The 21640-nt window shown below is 33.7% G+C and overlaps 1 protein-coding gene across 1 annotated transcript in view; it reads right to left on the minus strand.

Annotated features, from left to right (window-relative positions):
* Window positions 1-18441, minus strand: part of LOC145667107 (phospholipase B1, membrane-associated-like) — a 61029-nt gene extending 42588 nt beyond the window's left edge. The window contains exon 1 of the mRNA XM_081734851.1: window positions 18230-18441. Within this exon, the coding sequence (XP_081590977.1) occupies window positions 18230-18424 (195 nt within the window). The 5' untranslated portion in view covers window positions 18425-18441. The remainder of the gene's footprint in view (window positions 1-18229) is intronic.
* Between the last annotated feature and the right edge of the window lie 3199 nt (window positions 18442-21640).

The following is a 21640-nucleotide window of genomic DNA, read 5'->3' on the forward strand; positions in this document are numbered from 1 at the left end:
AATTGTCAAAACTAAAATGTAACTTTCAAAACTAAAAATGCAAGTTGTCAAAATGAAAATGCAAGTTGTCAAAATGAAAATGCAAGTTGTCAAAACTAAAATGCAACTTGTCAAAATGAAAATACAAATTTTAAAAACAAAATGCAGAACCGTGAACTAAAAAAAGTGAAGTTTTTCACGTGCATGCAATACAAAAGTGTACAAACAAATTTTAGGCACGCGGATCATAACATACGGATTTTTGTTATATGCACATGTTAAAGTTTCATATGCACACGATAAAGTTTTTTAGTTGCATGAAATAATTTTCACAGAATATTTTAAGTACGATAATGTAAAACGCATTTACACAAAAGAAAGTTTTAAAATCATACATCTAAGGAAATAATAAAAATGAAAACAAGTAATATACAGTGATAAAACTTTATTTACAAATTACAATAAGATATATATATATATAGTTTACATACAGATACATTTGTGATTTTAACATTCCTTGATATATTGTTTAATACAATCTATATTTATATTAGTATATGCACAATTACATATTGGCCAGTTTATTGCTGAAAGTTTTTTATCACTTGTTTTTGTTAAGTTATACACATTGTTTTTATTGTTTTGTAATTGATTAGCAGAAGAGTTTTTATTTTCCATTATTACTATTTTTTGTGCATATTATAATGTAAATCTTTTTGTAAGAATAACTCTGTAATTAACTGAATGTTATCTTTGTTTAATAAAATGTTATATAATGTGTATGTAAATGTCCAATCATCAATTTCAGTATCACAATGCACTGTTGCAAAATCTTCATATACGTCATCAAAAGTATGTGTGCTCACCATTCTACGCCATGCATTATAGCATAACGTATCATAGTCTAAAGTAATACACTCATGTTCATTTAAATTAGCGCGATTTTGAAAACACCCGTAACACAAAATTTCTCGTTGTGGTTTCCAACGGTCAATACATAATAACACACATTGTTCATCTATAGGAAAAGAAGAACACAGATATTCGCAATAATTGTATGTATTTAGGAAACGACATTGGTACTCACAGTATGGATTGTTGATACACATTTTTATCGTGTTCAAGATAAGCTTCTCTTAAATCAGAAATATGATAATCATTAAATGTAATCTCCTGATATGTATAGTTAAATTTGTTTATAAGATGGGGAATAATGTTTACGTCTATATATTTCACATGAATTTTTAGATATTGTTTTAATATTTCTTCGCGTGTTGATTTCTTAATTAGGAAATTCCACACAGTAGTATTTAATTCTTCATCACTTTCAGTTACATATTTATGCTCAGTTTTTTTCTCACTACGAATTGCACAACTTTCACAAAGTAATGGTTCAGAAAGTTTATATTTTTCTAGTAACTCTTTTACACAAACTTCATTTACTTCATTAGGAGTACAACCACACTTCACATCATTGAATATCAGAATGTCATTAGAAATTGTATTTTGATTTACCACTACTACTTCCTCTTCAAAGGGTATTTCATTCGGGTATCTGAAATTTCGTCTATACACAGTATCGTCTATGTTAACTTCTTGTGTTGGATAAATAATCCTATATCTTTCAGCGACTTCTTCAGGAATGTCAGGATCATTTGGATGTACAAGAATAATTTTCTTTTGTTTTTCAAGTTCAAAACGTTTTTCACGTGGTGAAATGTACTTTACATGTTTACTTTGCGATAGGAAAGATTGGTTTCAATTTCACCTTTTCTTTTCTTATTATGAAAAGAAGAATATGTTCTTAATTGTTTAACATTATGCAGGTCTTTATTTATTTTTCGCTTTGCAACTGCTGAAACATCTACCTTTTGACTGTACATCTTAACAACGTATCACCCACTTTATTTGTGTTAGTACAAGTACACGCATGCGCAGGATTTATAGTGCAAAGTTAGGGGATGCGCGAAACAAATGCGCAGAGAATAAGTATGAATATTTTAAAAGTTTTTCCCTATTGCAATATTTGTTTACGTATTGAATTAGATTCTGTGTATTTTAAATATCTAAAATATTTAATTTGATACGTCAGACTAACTGCACTTTTATTTTGATTGAATATAATAATAACTTATGAATCACATTAATTATATACATGATCTTATGAAAATATAGTGTGAGAAAGCATGATTTTATTCATACAGATTTAATTGAATGACAATTCAGGATTTGGATGTTACACTACTATATCCATTTGTAATGTTTCATGATACAGCACATATACACAAAGTAAAGAAATGTGCATGTAACAGTAGACATATACGTGTAACGGTTGACTTATGTTTGGCTTATGTTGCACATGTAAGGAAGAAGGTATCATTGAATGCGCACATTGTGACGCCCAGCATGTCTTAACAGACACATATTGCACCCCAGAAATTCATGAAGCGTTAAAGACTGGATATAAAATTCTGCAAATTATTGAAGTATGGGAATTTGAACTGATGGTTCTGAGCTTAGTCATTTAAATATTTTTCTTCAAATGAAACAGGAATCTTTAAGATTTCTACCTCATGTCAAACCAAAGGAGACAAAGAAAAATACATGAAAGAGTATCATGTATATAAAGGAATAGAATTAATGGAAGATAACATTAGGACGAACCCGTGCATGAAACAATCTACACGTCCATGTACGGAAAATGGACATAACGATCACACTTGCTGCAAAACAAAAGATTTTGTTTTACTTGGTGTTAACGCAATGCCATGCTACGGGTGTGAGGGTAAACACGCTATCATATGTAAACTTACTGCATGCAGTATTCCTGCATTTTGGCTGTGTACCGACTATTGTGTTGAAAAGTTGCAAGTCCGCAAGAAATATTGTTGATCTGTACTTTATGGGCTTCTTTCGTGAAGACAATATGCTGAAAGCTACGTGTGAAAAAAAATTAGTGAATTTGTGTCTGCAGGGAAGACTACGGGATTAACTGCTTATGATTTCGACGAGTTAATGGGTGTTTTTCGGAGGTTAGTACAAGTTTTGCACCAGAACATAGTATATGTTCTACATTGTATGGTACAGGCACTCGGGATTACTTTCGCATTGTTAATAGTAGAACTAGGCACTATCCTTATTTTGGTCTGCGTGGAAAGGAAGTTACCATTGAATGTATGCACACTAGTGGTATCGAAGACCCGCAAACATATGTTCGCTCATTATTCGAATTTGTACAAGAATATACGCTAAATGACGTCGATGATGATATGTATATCGGTATTACTATTGAAAGTTCGCGTCAAAATTAAACAAACGATGTACATGACATGACATCCTAAAAAAAGGAATTGAACCCCGATATATTGTTCCATATAGTTGAAAATGTTTTAAATAGTAATGAACATTTGGAAAGAAGGGAGATCCACATTGTGAATCCATGCAAGGGAAAGGGTCGAACCCATGGATCAGCCAAATATGAAGATTATGCAGCGCTTTGGAAAAGTGTTCCATCCCAATGGAGAAACATTGTGTATTGTCATCCTCGGAATGGGTAAGACTGATCAATGTCGTAACTACGTGTACAAATTAAAGAATCATCCTGAGCTAGTATTAAAACAGGCTAAGGATTTGTGCATTGATCCCAATGTTAGTATTGACCATCAACATGGTTGTACTATTGCAGATGCGAAGAAGTTCGAAAACAAACTAACCTCTGAATACCAGATGATCATTTATGAGAAGAACAAATGAGTTAACAGTATAATATATCCGTGAATTAAAGATGGCAACAAAATTTACACCTTGTATGAGAACCAATTGATAACTAACATACATAAACATTTGGAACCCAATGTTTTTGTGGTTATTGTTTCTAGGATCTTAAATGTATTATAGTGAATATCTTACTATCACTTATTTCCCAAATAATTCTAGCAGAAGCGTATCTTTCAATATTTTAAATTGGGTTGTACATAGTTTTCATTTTGTATTGGTGTTAATCAGTTCTTTGCAGCATTTACTACTTTCTTTTCATCATTATCAAAACATGTTTAAAATTTTCGCACTATACCGAACTATGCAGTAACTATTGTCAAGTTACTTAGAGAATTACGCTCACAGAAGAAATCAAGTCATACCAAATCCTTTTTTTTACACTTTGTATGTGTAATACGCCTTGAGAGGAGTAACATTTTATCCATACGTCTATTATTTCCTCATATTTTTCAATCACAAACACTATCACTATCACTATGGTTTTTATTCCAAATTAAGAATTTCTTAAAATCTTTCTGCAAGAATATTTCTATCAGTTGATTAAGAAATGTATCATTATGAATGGCATCATCATATATATGAAAAAACTGTTCTAATTTATTAAAAGTATTGCCGTGCATCTTTTGAAACTCATACCAAATTTCATCCTGTATATCAATGTCCATAACAACACTTAGTACTTTTGTTTTCAATATATTTTTATCTAACAGAATACAGTCATGGTTTATTGCGTCTTTTAATCCACGTGCACATCCACTGCAAAGAAGCATACTTCTTCTTTTAGATTCCCACAGTTGAAACGCATTTATTAAGCACTGAGTGGTTATGCGAATGTTATCGCAGAAACAAAGCCATACGTTTTCAGCATTAGACATTTTTCAGCTCGGATTTTCAACAGTTTTGAAAATATTGTTGTTTTTATGTATTTTTCTAAAACACTAGGCACAAATATTTTCACTGCCCACCATACGAAGAAGAAGAAATCTTTTTTCATCGACTACAACAGCACAAGATTATTTATATGTACCTTGTTAACTCGGGTATTTATACGTTTCACCGTGGGATGTATTGTATTATTTGGATTAACCAATGAAAACAGGTTTGAACAAGTTTAAGGTAGACCTGAAACTCATAGTTTCCACCTCCATTAGTTTTAGCTGGTATTCTTTTATGATTATGAAGTGATTCTTATATTCAAATTAACTTGAATATTTCATCTTTGCAACAGTTTTTTTACAACAGACAAAGTCACCCATGCCACTTACCCGCGCTTGCTTGAATATCACATCTTTGCAATAAAATATTTTCATTTTTACAAAAGTTTTTACAACAGACAAAGTCTCCCATCCCGTTTACCCGCGCTTGCTTGAATTTCTATATACTGACATTTAGATTAATAATTAGAAATCACGATACCTGAAAACCAATAGATCCTTTGCATGTGTTTGTTTTAATTAGACTATTGGATTCCAACGCAATGTGACAGTTTGACTTGATCGATAAATAATCCCTTTAAAAGTTAAAGGGAAGATTTTAACAATATTTACTAGATTTTCCGATTCTTAAGTAGTCCTTTGCTCTTGTTATTTTCCAATAATGATTATCTTAAGCTGTACCTAATTATCATTTTCTTACTTTTGACCATTCTTAAGTCTCTCTCTCATGCTGAGTTTCCTACTTTGTCAACACTCGTCCTATCCTACTACCCATTGAAGCCTTAGCGGTTTACTCCCCTTTCTATTTGCTTTTGGTATTGCTTTTGATTTGGTTCCCGCGTAAAATTCAACAGAGTTGACACCGGGATGGGGTTAGTTGTTCTACAACAAAACATTACCTAAAATAATACTGGTCATAGGCAAGATTAAATGGGACTAATAAATTGTTTAAGGATCTGAGAGGTGAACTTTGTGCCGGACAATATTGTGTTCGTAACTTTTCTTGAGAATTTTCCCCGTTTTCCCTCATAGTTTTATTCATTTCGTCATTTCCTTTAGCCTAACCAACATAAATGTGGTACGTAATACTCAAAGATTTCATTTATTTTATTGTTTAAGGAGAACGAGAATGTTTGTCAGCATTGGTTAGTGTAGGTTGCGAATATATGTTGCAGTTGTACTCGCTGTCCAAATCAGCTATTCTGCTACAAACTTCTACAAATTCTCATATTCAGTTGATAAATCTCCGAATGCTGATATTGTTCACAGTGCAGTACACTTTTTTATAGATAAATAGATATTGAGACCTTCATAGCTAACATGTCCTTAAAGACTGATAAGCTCAAACAAAGAAAGAAAAAATCTAATTCCTAATAATATTTATAGTAAACTGAGCAAATTATAAAAGTTTCCAACATCAGCCTTTGCCACCTTTCGTTCTTACGTTTCATGAAATTGGAATTTATTTTTACGGATAAAGTGTGGTATATCACCTACTTATCTGTTGTACATTCAAATAGCTTTATATGTAATAGGGTACGCGTCTCCGATGTGCTAGTTTGTGATTCGATTCCCAGCACTCATGTTTTCCTTCATTTATTCACCCACGTGTCTTAAGAGGTGTTCTTCATACCCAGTAGAAATAAAGATTTCAGTTCAAGTATATTTTCTGACTTGAGCCCATTCACCTTGTTGGTATTTAATAGCTTCAGCTATATATCAGGTCTAACTTTGAAGTGTTTACTTATCATTATTTAGTGTTCAAACAATTTTAACAAGGAGACTGCTACGCATATGCACTCTAAAATAATAATACGAGAAATTACAGTGAGAACTATGAAATTGTTGACAAATCCATCATTAGGTTAGTTTTAGTTCCGTATTGCTTATGAGGAATTCAATTGAATATGAAGATCGTAATGTTGGGAAGAAATAAAATGATGTGGACTATCAAATCGTTGTAAAGAAAGATAGGAACATATTTCGCAAAACCATTAAGATTATTGAATACAAACTTTTTTGTAGTGTACATCCTCTTTCTCTTCCTCTCTCTCTCTCTCCGTCTCTGGACCTCCCTCTGAACTCCTCTCTCTCCCTATCTCCCTATCTGTACCTTTCTCTCCATCTCTGGACCTCTCTCTCCCTCTCTTTATCCCTCTCTCTGTACATCTCTCTCTTCCTCTAAATGTACATTTTGTTTTGTTTTGATTGTCAGCATTATTCATTTCTCTTAGCTTACAGAGCATAAGGAAAGGAGATTACACTAAATGATCGATGTATCGATTTCACGTCTCATATAACCTCACTAATAAAAGTAATAAGAATAGTTTTTTCTCTTTGTTCTAGCTTGCCTATGAGATGAGACGAGATGAAACAAAAGTTTGTATGGTTAAGCGGATAGCGTACATGTCTTTGACATCTAAACTTTATTCGTACTTATATTTTTTCTAATATCATTTTCCATTTATTTCACAAGTAGTTCTTAATATGTTCATAGACTTTAGTGTTTCGAAGGATTTTTTTATTGGCTCACAAATAAATTTGTTCATAGCTTGAACAAGCGATTCGTTAAAAATTGTAATTGGTAAGTCAAATACATACCGCAAAGCAGATAATCCAATAAAAGAAATACTCAAAAGAAGAAGAAATAAGTAATAAGAGGATTCGATTCCCAAGTAGAATGTTTAAAAGAACTTCAAAGTCTATCAGTTTACTGTCTAAGGACTACAAAGAAAATAGCTTTGATGATGGCGAACTCCAAACAAATTCATACATATCATGACTATCTTACGTGAAGTTTTCCTTAATCCTGCAACGCAAATGTGATGTCAAATAAAATAAGATTGTTTTCACATTACGCTCACAAATTCAAAACCAAGGGAGGTTTACACCAATTAAATGTTACAATGAGACTTGATATACAACTTGCTTACTGTTCTATCCTCACGAATACATATTTTCAAACTAATTGTTGAACCAAACTTCACCTTAGATGGTTGAGATCCCGGGTTGACCAATTAAAATTATGGCTGAACATATTGTGTCTGTAACTTTTTTCTTGAGCATTTCCAAGCGTTCCCCTCAGAGTTTCTTCATTTTACCAATTGCTTTACCCTAGACAAAATAATTGTGAGGTGTCACATTTCATTTTAATCCACAGTCAAGAGGAAATCATTTCAATACATAGCGAAGAGAGACCACTAATTATTTATTTAACTAGTAAAGAATCTGATTTCAAATTTCAATATAAGACAGCCGTGGGTCAGTGGTAGTACCACCAGTTAGACTTGTAGTGAACTTTCTTGGAGTTTTTTTCAAGACGAAACAACATTAAATCATTCATTTCTCATAAATACTGCCTCCTTTAGCCTAACCAAGTTTAAACTTTGATTAGTTTACCACAAGACAAAGAGAAATATTACTGGTGAAAAATCAAATAAGCAATTACCAATAAGAAAATACTACTTCAATTCTCTTTCTCTCTTTTCAATTGTTTTGAAATCTTCAAGGTTTGTACAGTATAGTTTCGTGTACAGTTTCTTTTCTACTGAAAAAAAATCATGTAAGTACCAACTAAAATTGTTTCATGGCCAAGTGGTTAGTATGATCGTCATGGCTAACTGAATAGTACATCAGCGTTGGACATTTAATATTTTTATTTGTACGAAAACATTTTCTAATATCACTCGTCGAGGATTCGATTCCCGAAGATAGGTCATGTGACAACAGATTAATTCTTACAAGGAATGTTCTAAGAATTTAGAAAAATAGACTTCTTGCTGAAAAATAGAGACTTCTTGCTGAAGAAAAACTCAAAATTCAACCATTCATCAAAATAGAATCTGCATTAATTTCAAGTATATATATAAAAGAAGAAGAAACCTTATATGTTTTGCACAAAATGAATTTTCATTACACATTAGTTATTGAGACTATTATCAAAATACCTCAGTACTGTTAAAAGTTAGAAAGGTTTTAAAAATTCAGAGGAAAGAAAACACAAATTTCCCAGCACCCATCCAGCAACAACACACGATTTATTTACAAAATATATATACACAACTTATTTTATTTTCAAAAATTTTTCTTTTAATTTTCTCGCCTTCTCTAATCTCTCCCACTTTTCCCCTGCCTTCACTATAGCCCAATCTTCCCCATCGTTCAAATATATATCAGCTTCATTCGCTGCCTCGCTATTACCCCGCTCCCCCACTATGTCCACTTTAACAATCACTGGTACTTCTCCGTCTGCTGTTGATGATGTTGATGGTCGAACATCCAATGCTACTTCTTCCCCAGGTGATGACAATTGAACATCCATCGGTTCTTCTTCTTTTGATGATACTTGTTTAACTACTGGAAAATACCTTTGATTTTTCTTTTTCTTCATCTCCTCCCTCACATCATAATTTCTTCGTGCTCTCTTCTTTTCTTTAGCAACGTTATTCTTTTTTTCAATGGGAATTATCAGTTCATCAAATTTTGTAAACCATTCCTCGTCAACAAATACTCTATTTGATCTTGTTGGTTGGTGTTGTGGTTCCATTTCTTCTGGAAAATAATAAAAAATAAAAAATGTTATTAGTACAACATAATTTCATCAAAATAGTGCAAATTATAACTAATGTTTTTAATGTGCACAATACATACTTAATACTTAATAGAAATAAAAATTCTGTTATTCTATTCACGTACGAAAATCAGTTTCTTTTAGCGTACAAAACCTATAAAAACTATCTTTAGTTTGCAAGAGCTATGTAGGATTCTGGCAGAGTACTTTATACATTTTCGAATTCTCAATAAATCTGTACAAGCAAACTATCTGTGTTGTGTAAGACCCAAAGCTAAACGTACCGGTAACTTACGATCAAATCTAGTGTTCCCTCACAATATAATTGCTAACGCTCTTGCATTCAGTGCGAGCACCCCCGGGTTCAATTCCCGGTAGGGGAACTAGTGTTCCCTCACAGCGTAGTCGCTAACGCGTTTTGGCTTTAATGCGGGTGGTTCCGTGTAGCATACTCGCTTTCGCTTTTGCGTTCAATGTAAGCGGTCCCGGACCCGATTCCCGGTATAAAGGTGTCGCGACGCGGACGTACCCGAAAGGACCTGCGAAATCCGGTCCGAAGGGGCGAATATATTCACAACGGTTCTGGGCATTTAGTCAAAAATAATAATAATGTTTTTTCTCATTTACACCAAACAAATGTCTTGCGTGATACCTAATTTCCCTCTTTTCCCGAATAGTGTGCTCACTGGGAGTTGTCTGGTCTCACAGATTAAAATGTTTAGAAATCGGAAATATAAAATCAAATCAATCTTTCACCAACGTATAAAAGATAAATCTAATTCACCCGCAAAAACTCTTGCACTTGTAAAATCCTATATCTCAATCCCGATAAAAAACTTATATGACTCCACTCCAACAACATAACAAGCAAAATTTTGATGTTATAAAACGGAATTCATACAAAATTATTTATTTATTTAAAAAGTGGTAAGGTGTTCACTTCATATGTTTAGGGGGTCTGTAGTTCAATCCTAGGTCATACCAACTGAACAAACACTATGTCTGCGGATTCCTTATACTTTTTATACTAATACTACCAATATGTTTCCAAGAAAAAATTTAGAACCATACATTAGCAATAGTAATTTAATACTATTTTAATAGAACTAGTAGTTACACCTAGTGGTAAAAGTCATAATTAAAGATTAGTTGTGCGTTCAAAGTTCAGCAGTGCTGACGCGTGTGTAATGGAGTTCCGTATATTTCTCAGGTGAGTATAGTATATATGTTTTCAGTGTGTAATAAACCATAGCACATATTCACTTCATTCAAATACACATGCTTGTATATTCTGTTGGTCTTAATATTCTATAAAAGTATTGAAAATCAAACGAGTATAAGTAAAACTATTGGGTTAAATAAGGAATATAAACCCAAGTCTTTCAGTGACAGAACGAGTATTTACTTAAGTGGTGCCGTACCGCATCATTTCTGGGGTATGAAGTCCAGTCTTTCAGTGAGGAAGCACTACCTCCCCCTCATTTCAGGGGGATGACCCCTCTACTAGTATTGCTGCATACGTTTACATTGAAATCCTAGTGCCAAAAAGACGGAGTAAAACCACCATCTCTCTCTCTCACTGCGAAATCCATGTATAAAACAAGTAACGTTTAGTAATGGGAGGCATTACTCTTAAACATGGGTATAGTCCCCCTCTTCCCCACGCAAAAAGAGCGCGTTCACACTGCATTGGATTCTCTTTCTGCACCCCTAACAAAATATTTCGTATTTCATTTCATTTTACAAAGCCAATATTTATTTTTCTCACTCTTTACCTTGCTTAATATATAGTTAGTATGTACAAAAAGCATGTGACTACCATATGATTAAGATTCTGAATACTGCAACACATGTTAAAAATACGCAAGTTCATATTTCTTACATTTTTCAAATATATTCCCAACACTTATTCAGAAATAAAGAACATCTACCTTAAATTTCTCTCACTTAATTACATTCGTTTATTCGTCATGTCTTGGAAAAAGAAACATTTAAGTATTCACTACGTTTCGTGATAGACAAGCTATTCTAACACGAATGCAAAGGGGGAAGTCCACCGTTATGATCCAAAATGAATCAATGAACGTAGTTCTTTTCTTTCGAGTCTAACTGTGGGAAAGAAAGTCTACACATTTACGTAAAAATGGCAATATTCGCATGTATCTTGGAAAATTGCATCCACTACAACTAAGAACTCTTTATATAAAACAGTTAATACTGAGTTATTTTCTAAAATATTAAGGATACAAGCAAGACAAATGTCTATCTTTTCTGTTGAACTTAATTATTTTACACTAAACAATATATTTTGAACATTATTTGTAGTAAATATTGAATATGTATCTGTTCTAAAAGTGTTCCTTATGTGTAAATTGCTTATTTTCCGAAAAGACTTCCCAATATGAATACATATTCACGACAAATCATTCAGACACAATGTATTTATATAAAATCTACAATCAAAAAATATTTGACAGTACGCAATTCTGTTTAATCACAATTTCAGTTATAAAGATTCAAAGAAATTGCACACTTGATTTTGCCGTAAAGTCCATCAGTGGCGGGTCTTAAGGCACATTACCAAACGTTTCTAAAACTATAAAGTATCTTATTGGCGGTTCTTAAGGGACGTCACCACGCATTTCTAAAACCTCCAAAAAATCTGCAGTAAACTATAAGTCCATCCGTCATTGACGGTTCTTAAGGGATGTCACCACGCATTTCTAAAAACGCCAAAAAATTCTGTAGTAAACTATAAGTCCATCCGTCATTGGCGATTCTTAAGGGATGTCACCACACACTTTTCTCTAAAAAAGATTAACACTGCCAAGATATTTTCTCGTGTAAAGTTCCCCACATATTCTTAACTATAATAATAATAATGCTAGTTCCATTCTTCAGTCTTTCCTGTGGTTAACTTGTCCAAGAAATGCAACCGAAACGGAATCAAAACTCAAACATAGTCTTCAAACAAAAGTTTAATTATTCCTAAAACAATTCATGGGGCGCTAACACCGTCAACTAATCTCTTTTTTAAAAAAAGCAAATATTTCGTTCCTTCGTGGGGGACCGTTCAGGAAGGTAGCTTTTCCCGGTGTTGGCAAAACACGGTTGGGCGTTATGCCCCCTGTATGGATCCCCCGATTTTCAGTAAACACGGAAGGTGATATAAGTCAAACGCGGTTCCCCAATTTTGGCAAACACTGTGGGGGCTATGTCCATGCATGGTTCCCCCGATTTTGGCAAACACGGAAGGCGATATAAGTCAAACGCGGTTTCCCAATTTTGGCAAACACTGTGGGCGCTATGCCCCATGCATGGTTCCCCCGGTTTTGGCAAACACGGAAGGCGTTATAAGTCAAACGCGGTTCCCCAATTTTGGCAAACACTGTGGGCGCTATGCCCCATGCATGGTTCCCCCGGTTTTGGCAAACACGGAAGGCGTTATAAGTCAGACGCGGTTCCCCTGTTTGGGGGTGCTATGCTCCCTCACAAGTTGAAACATGTTGGCAAACTCTTAGTTCGTTTCTACACTGTGTTAATTATTTTCATAAGAAAAAACAATATGTGTTAATTTTCTAGCAGAGTCCCACCATTCGATACTTATGCAAATATATCTAATCAATTATAATGATATAAAACTTACTTGAATATGATATCTTCTTCTTTGAACAAGACACAGAAAAAAATCCAGAAAAAACACTAAAGAAGCAAACGCAAAGGTCCTCGCAAGCAAGATTGTCAATACAGGAAATGTGTACTGCACTTATATAATATATTTATTATTTATTTATTAACATAAGAGGAATGGAATAGGGGGAGAAAGAATAAAGTAAATGAATTTGTCTTGTAATACAGCATTGCATCACTCTACAAAGAAGAAGAAAAGAATTGGGGTATTTCGTTTGTCGGTATCTTCCCGAATCGAAGGAAATATTTCTTTCTTTCTTTTTCTATAGAGGTAAATGGATAATACATATCGTAAAGTAATACCAGGGAATTTTCACACAATGCCTAAAGTTTGAAAAACATCGCCAGTATGTCTGAATTCGTACCTCAAAGACGCCAAATTGTCATATTTTTTCACGGCAAATAGTTGTTTACCAAGCAATAAAGAAATAAAATTCGTTAAAATGAAGCTCAAATTTCGGGTTTATTCAGTAAACTATATAGCTATCATTTTCAACATCTGTTTCAATAACTTGTATTTTGCCGAAAAGAACAGCACAATTATTTTATGTGGCAATACACAGAAACCATTCTACAGGTTTTTTTGTGTGTTGTTTTGCAAACTCAATATGAGGTTATCGCCATTGAGTCCAAGGCCAAGTCTGGCAACCATCAACTTGTTTGTTTGTCTGAATGGGCGGGGGGAAGGTTGTTTTCAGAACCAACCACCAGAAGTGGTTTGAAGTAAACATCCTTTGTGACAAAAAATGTATGTCAGTTGTCGCGGGATGGGGAGAGGGTAGAAACCTGTTCACACAAGACATTGATGAGGCGGGGAGGGTGGGATCTTCCGTTCACTCAAAACTAGAGGTAATGATTGGCAGGTAACTATCTCGCTTTGGTTAAACATTGGAGGCGGGACAAACTGGTCTTTCCTGGCCAATCATATCGCAAGGTTGTTTGCATAGGGTTCAAGATAGCTAAGTTTCATTCTTCCACCATTCAGTCATGCAATGGAAGTTGGAGAAAACACAGGAGCTTGCGTATCTTCAGCTCTGTACTGAGCAACGCTGAAAAATAGCAAAGTTAAGAGTCAAGCAAGCTAAACGAAAGAAGTGCAGTTCGCAACAAAAAAATAAATGAAAATAAATAAATATTTCTTCCTTTCCTTCCCTTTTTCCCATCTTAATACTATACTCCGTAAAACAAAGCACCATTAAAAATCATTGCTAAACATTGGAGCTTAAAGGGTGTAATCATATTCATTATTCATAATTTTCTAGTTCAAATAAGAGTGTTCAATTAGTTACGAGCTTTACAAGTCAGATCATAATTAAATTAATGGTGAAAAAGCTTGTGGGAACTAGGGACCGCGTTTTAAGCCATATACTGAAATTCTAATTATCTAAATTATAGTTTTAATTCTAATTTGATTATAATTTCGATTCAAGAAATGTATAGGTTCATGTTTAAAGCTAGGAACAGCGTTCAAACCCGTATCCTCAATCAAAAATCTTGCTGGATCGCGTTCAATGCCGTATACCAATGCTCTAGTTATCTAAATCGTAGTTTTAATTCTAATTTGATTATAATTTTTAAAATTTCGATTCAATAAACGTATAGGTTCATGTTTAAAGCTAGAAACCGTGTTCAAAGCCGTATCCTCAATCAAAAATCGTGTTGGATCGCGTTCAATGACGTATATCAATGTTCTAATTATCTAAATCATGGTTTTAATTTTAATTTAATTATAATTTTTAAAATTTCGATTCAAGAATCGCATAGGAGCGTGTTTCAACAAGAAAGGAGGTCATTCCACTTTTCCAAACAACCTCTATTGCACAACTAATAAAACCACTTCCCCCAAAAACCTCCCCCAAGGACAGGGCAGCATCCCCAAGGCCAGCACGGCCATATTGACATCAAAAGTATACAGTCATAAAAGCAATTAAGAGGGCAATAAAAGCTATTGTTGTTGACAAATCTAGACATTCCTACTATACTGTACGTAATCAAGTCAATTGGTGAGAAAATATGATGATGGAAACAGTGCGTCACGGAAAGAAGTAGCGCATCGTCTGCTAAGGAAGGACAAGCCGAGTATGAGGGTTTATACCTTGATCTAACATATGGGAGGTAAAGGAAAAGTATGTGGCAAACTACGTAGAGTTCTCCGTGGCTGAGTGGATAAAGTCATGGATCGATAACAAAAGATTCGTGATTCGAAACCAGGCTCGGAAGCTAAAAATTTTTAAATTCTTAATTCTCCATATCTTAAGATCTTTCTCTCCCTTCGTAATCATTTGATGCTCTAAAAAGAATTCTCCATCTTAATTCTACAACTGCCTAATATGATCCTCGCAGTTCGGAACCATTCCTTCTTCTGTTTCACAAAATCACAATTTTTATAATACGGATGCTGTTCGATCATTTTTTCTCCAATTCTAAACTTGTATATGTAAATCATTACTTTCTGTCTCCGTATCTGAATCTCTCTGTCTCTCTCTCAATGTCGCCCATGAACTGTTATGGCTTGGGATCAAACTTTCGACTCTTGAAATCAAATGTAAGCTCTCTAGCAATGTGTTATCATAACTATATATGTTTGTTGTTAGAAGCAGTGTCATTTTAGATCTTGTCCGGGTCCAGGGGGGAGAGGCGGAGATTCTCCGCTGACATAATAGTTTCACTTTTTCATTAGTAAAAAGATGAAATGAAATCTTTAAGTTTTCCGTCCCACAATTATGTAAGGAGGATAAAGGAGACGGTGACGATAAGCAATGAAGGGAATGGTGGAATGAAAAAGTGGGAGGAAACGGGAGAATCCACACTCACGGTGTTTGTCCACCACAAAGTTTACTTGGCGCTAGCTAGAATCAAACTTTTTTATTATATTACTACAGATTTGGTCAAACAATATGCATTCCTAAAGCAAAAGAGAGGGGCAATTACACCCTTCTGTCCTGCCGAAATGACACCATCTGGAATATTTGCTTGAAAATACTGACAAGAGATGAATAACACTCATTTCTGTCATTAGTTCTTAGAACTCTGCGCCCGCATTACACACTTTTGGAAGCACAAAACCTACTGCTGTGATTAACGATTTCCATAAAATTCACAAGGAGCATCTTCCTAGGTTGATATGATATGCAGCTTTGGAGAAGGGATAGAATGTAAATAAGGGTGTTTATGAAGCCATGGGAACATTTTATGACTTTTCGTTTTATTCAGGCTCTAGAAAGGCATTTCAGAACAAACGAATGAAAGATACGGTTTTAGAGCGATAAACCTTGTAAACTGGTTTCTGTTTTTTTTTTTTTTTTTTTTTTTGCTGAATGGAAAGAGTACATTACATCACACACCGCTTTAGACAAGGAGAGGTGGAGAGAGTAAGTTGGGTTGAATACCGGAAGTACTAATTGATGACAAGTGTATTTCGGAATGCATAAGCACACGGCGCAAGAGCTTGTTCCTAAGTTGGACTTAAACGTTTTGTACCATTTTCTATGCTTCGAACTGTACAATGTTATGAAAGGGAATATCTTGTAAGTACAAACCATCATTTTAGTGAAGCTGACATTATTAAATAGCTGAAAATTGCATTGCAATTCTAGATTTATAAAGGAGGTGGCTCAGAAAAGTAAATAGGTAAATTCCGTCGACAATTCAATCTGAATACTATCAAAATTTGTTCTTTCCCTTAGAGTGTGATCAGTTAATTGTCTTTTATTTTTGATAAAATCTAATGTCAGAATGTTTAAATGCCATACACTCCTTAAATTGTACAAATATTTCTAATAACGTCTAAAATTTGAATTCCAAGTTGCACAGTAATAGATTGAATACCTAGACTATACAAAATTCAACAATAAAAATAACAAAATAGAGGAGATACATCAGATTACCTGAGAGATTTTTTTAAGTATTTCTCTCAAATATTTTTGGTCATGGTTGCCCGACAAGATATATTCGTAAAGCGTACTCTCGAGATTCGTTGAAATTGATACAAACGGAAAATTCTCCCCGACCCAATGTGTATTGTACTATTTTTTTAGCGCCGCATATCAGTAATTTTCATATTTATGGGCCTTCATATATTTCCGGAATTCAATAATACACTACTGTAACGCTTGGATACAAAATTGCTTTTAGTTTCTTTAGATGTTGTTTGACATGAATGTAGGCATATGATAACAAATATTGGATGAAGTACTCCTCCTCTGACACATGTTACCCACCTGGCCGCCATCTTGGGTCCACCATTTTGGATTCAACTTTCGGTTTTTGAAATTAGAATAGATGCAAGTTATACATAATATTCATCTACATTTTTTTTTTCGGAAATTAATTCGTGTAGTGACTTTCACTGTACCTTGTACCATTTGCAAAGTACTGCATGTTAAATGTCGGGCACTTCACGAATATTGAACCAAATAGAAATTTGCGCAGGGCCCCGTTTGTTTATGTAATATTTACGTGATTTACCGTTGGCGAAATATTCTCTGAACATACGGTACATACATGGACACACACACATACAGAAGTCAATACAAAAATGGTAAGTCTTCACCCAAATCTTGTCGTATTTGGATTTACATTAGGCACTTTGACCGTAATACAATACTTCCTTGTTATAGTATAATATGAAAGTAATAACAATCACTCACATATATGTAATAACATTATGACACCAGTGTCTTTAAGAGTTTATTTATACTAAAGTACTTTTCCAGCTAGGAATTGTTTAGATTTTCCAACATCAAAAACGTAAGCATAACTAATATTACTCTGCAATGTCTATTCGTAAAGTGCTTGGAGGTATTTATTATGCAATACCTTCCAAAAGGTATAAACTATGGTAAAATTAACAACAAAAGTGAATTTCCATGAAAATATTACATGAAGTTGATATATCACTTGCACATATTCCTACTTGAAAAACCGAAAGTTGAATTAATATAGTAGGTTCATGATGGCGGCCGGTGTGGATAGAATGTGTCAAAGAAGCAGTACTTAATCAAATTTGTTTTTCACATGCATACATTGATATCCTGTTATATCTAAAGAAACTAAAAGCAATTTTGTATTCGAGCGTTATCGTAGTGTATGATTGAATTCCGGATATATATGAAGGTCCATAAATATGCAAATTACCGGTATAGGTCGTTACAATTGGTACAATACACATTAGAATTTTGCATTTGGATCAATTTTATACGAATTCTGAGGGAACACTTGGCGAATCTACCTTGTTAGTAAACATATGAATGAAACTAACGCAATTAGATTTACGTACCCTTTCGACATCAAGAATATCTCCTGTTCTTCCAGTTAAAGCGTATAAAACGTTGTATGAAAACTCAGGAAAACTGTGACTTCTAGTTATAAGATGACGGATACGATTCATAAAGGACTCCCCATTACTATTTCCACATAATATTGAAATATATGCAATTAGTACATACATCATGGAGTAAGAACTGGTGTGCATTGTAATTATTGAATACGATTCCTGAAAGAAAAGAGAAATATATAAGTTAAAGATTCAACAGTACTGGTTGGTAGCAGACATGATCTGGGCCAAGATTTGCGAGTGGATTAGTGGGTCGTGGGTCAACAGAACGTGACACACTCTAGCCCACTCTGCTTTGTGTACTATAGACAGCATCTTCTGAGCACTGGTGAATTTCCCCCCCCCTTTTCCTTGGGTGCACTAAAATTGCGCATACATTCACTACCTTATCTGTTGACACAGATAAAGGCTTAATGAACAAGGAACAAAATTGGAAATTGCGCAAAAAATGTTGTGCAACGTTGCTATCATTACCACCAGCATTTCGACTAATAAAAAAGTCACTAAAATGCGAGTCATTTTATGAAAAAAGATACATAGTAATGGATGACAATATCATTTTCAGTTATCGTTTTATGTCTGTGCATGGGCGTCTTACGTATAATAGGAGACACTAAACTCGAGTAACATTAGTGAAACTTTCAGGGTGGAGTTTATACTGACAAAAACAGAAAAGGGTGTACCTTGTGTATTAATGGGATATTAATTTAAGTATCGTTTCTTTCGCTAAGAAAGAAAAAAAGGTTCAAATTTGTGGTAATTTACTGTAGCACATAATTTTTGTGTGTATGTAGGCCTATACCTAGTTAAGTGATACAAAATCTACATAAGTATTTTTACTAGTCAGCTTGAAATATATTTTAGTAAGTAATGTAAGTCTATATTAGTATTTATGTTAGTCAACAGGATGTATACTTTGTTTAAAGATGTAAGGCTCTATTAATATATATGTTATTCAGTTGCTTATATACTTTGTTAAGTAATGTAAGGTTATATATAGTATCTATGTCAGTCAGTTGAACCTATACTTTGTTAAAATGTGTGTCTAGGCCCTATTTTAATATTTATGATAAGTATATCTTACTAAAGAATGGCGTTAATACATTTTACTTCAAAATTACACATAATTTCCTGAATTCTGTTGTTAGCAACGTCGAGGTGAAAATTTGCGCAATTTCAACACTTCCTGCTCCTCGTTAATAAGTCATAGATTACAGAGATTATCAACCATCTAATCCTTAGAAACATTTGTGCAATGTCGTTGCATCGTTTTCATTTATTTCTATTTATTAACCTGAAATATCTATATCAAAGTGAAAAAAGAACTTCAGATACTTTTGGATACTAATACTCGTGATTATAATAATACCAATAGCACTTACTTCTTACCTTTCGAGAGACAGTTGAATATTTTTTCTTTACGTTGGCTTTTTTTGATGTGAGCCTTTGAAATTCCACCCTATTTTCCACTGAAAAGTATGTATAATTTAACAAGGATATAATTATATATGATAAATAAATTGAAATTTATTATAATATAACCCATGTAGCATGGTATATAGCCATCATAATATTATATGGTATTGTAACAGAGCGGGTCTTGAGCGATTGACCGTAGAAAATCAAACTCCGATAGTGAAAATTTCACAGCCGTGTTTTATTAGAAGTGTAAATTCTTTATTCATTGGAGAGGAGGGCGTAGATCATGTCAGACTTCATGATGATGAGTATAGGTGGACGGGTGTCAGAGTTGGTCATGGTGGATCAGAGTGGGATATAGTCGGTGGTGGGTCCAGTGGATCGTGGGTCAGTGTTTTATGGGTCAGGTTTTCATTAGTATTAGAGACAAAAAATAAAGTTTTGTAATCTCACCTTGTGTTGTACATTCTGAAGAAGTTTCGTCTTGTCTCGATTTTCGAAAAATCCTCTCTCGTATTGCTTCGTTATATCAATCATTATACAAACTTTATGGTCAGTATTTTTCTTAATATCATCTAGAAGTTATGAAAAGTCCTTTGCGGCACGAGGGGTCTATAAAGAGTGTGATATAAAAACATTTAAACTATGTTTGTTATTGGAGTAATTATGTAATGACTTGCGTATCTCTAAACTTTAATAAATAATCTTCATTATGTTTGCACAATCTCTTTATCAATTTTATAGTTTAATACTACAAATTATGTAAGAATAAAATTGTGTTTGAAAAATAATATTTGGGTAAACTAATGTCATCCACAAAGTTCGTGAAATATTTCGTTTAGTCACGAAATTTAAAAAGGACTTCTCATCTTGTAGACAATACTAATGCAGATACATGAGAAATACAAGTGAAGATATTTCTGAAAAGTGTAGGTATATGTAAAAGAAAAAAATAATTAAAATGTTGATGTCCATTAATACTTTAACATTACCCCTTATTGTTTGAGGTTTAAATTGATCAAGAGTAAAGGAACTTATTTCTCCAGAAAGACCTAAAATTTGGTTACAACTGCACTGCACGGTACCACTAATTACCAAAATGTCAAGCTTATGTTTAATTATTGTGACTCTGAACTTCTCGTATAATTATAAAGTTGTAACCAGGCAGATATGAAAGGCTCACTAGCGATGGAGCTCGTGTTATGCAGCATAATAGTTTAGAATTTCTATCCTTATAGAGGCTATTATCGCTGCTAAAACTATCCCAAAATTTCGTGTATTCCAATAATAATTACTACAACACATGTTAATTATTCGAATACACGTTCTAACAATTTGTTCAGACAATTATTTGGAAGAAAAAAATGTTGCTACTTAAATACTTGAATATGTTGCGTACTTGAGTGTATCGTAGCATTACACGAGTAGAATAGTACGTTTTTAGTGTAATCTCAGATGACAATCAAATAAATGGACTTCTTGGAGTTTTATGTCATTCTTTATAGTGATTTGTATCTATTACCATCTACTTTCATCAAAGCGTTATTAAGAATAAGATATTATAAAATAAAATATTTAATTTAATGTTCAAGGTTTATGCTGTTGAGGCTAAAGGAGACATTGTTAATGAAAATAATAACTGTGAAATAATTGGAGGAAAGAATAAGAATGTAGGAGCGGAAAAACTCCGAGAAAACCCATGGACACGATGATGTTCATCACTACTTCTCAATCATGGGATCGAACTAGGTATGAGATGTCATAATTTCCGTTCATTTAACACATTTATGATAGTTCATATTTGACAACTCAAGGTTCCACGAGGAAAATACCTTTCCCTTTCGTTTGCGTGATGTTGTCTATAATATATTTTGATTTCAGAAACCTAGCAACAAAGCTAAACATACAAGCAAATAGCCAACTATCTCTTGGGTA

The sequence above is a fragment of the Thermobia domestica genome, chromosome 1 (assembly GCF_964235325.1).
Source record: "Thermobia domestica chromosome 1, izTheDome1.hap1.1, whole genome shotgun sequence".
NCBI classification, from domain to species: Eukaryota; Metazoa; Arthropoda; class Insecta; order Zygentoma; family Lepismatidae; genus Thermobia; species Thermobia domestica.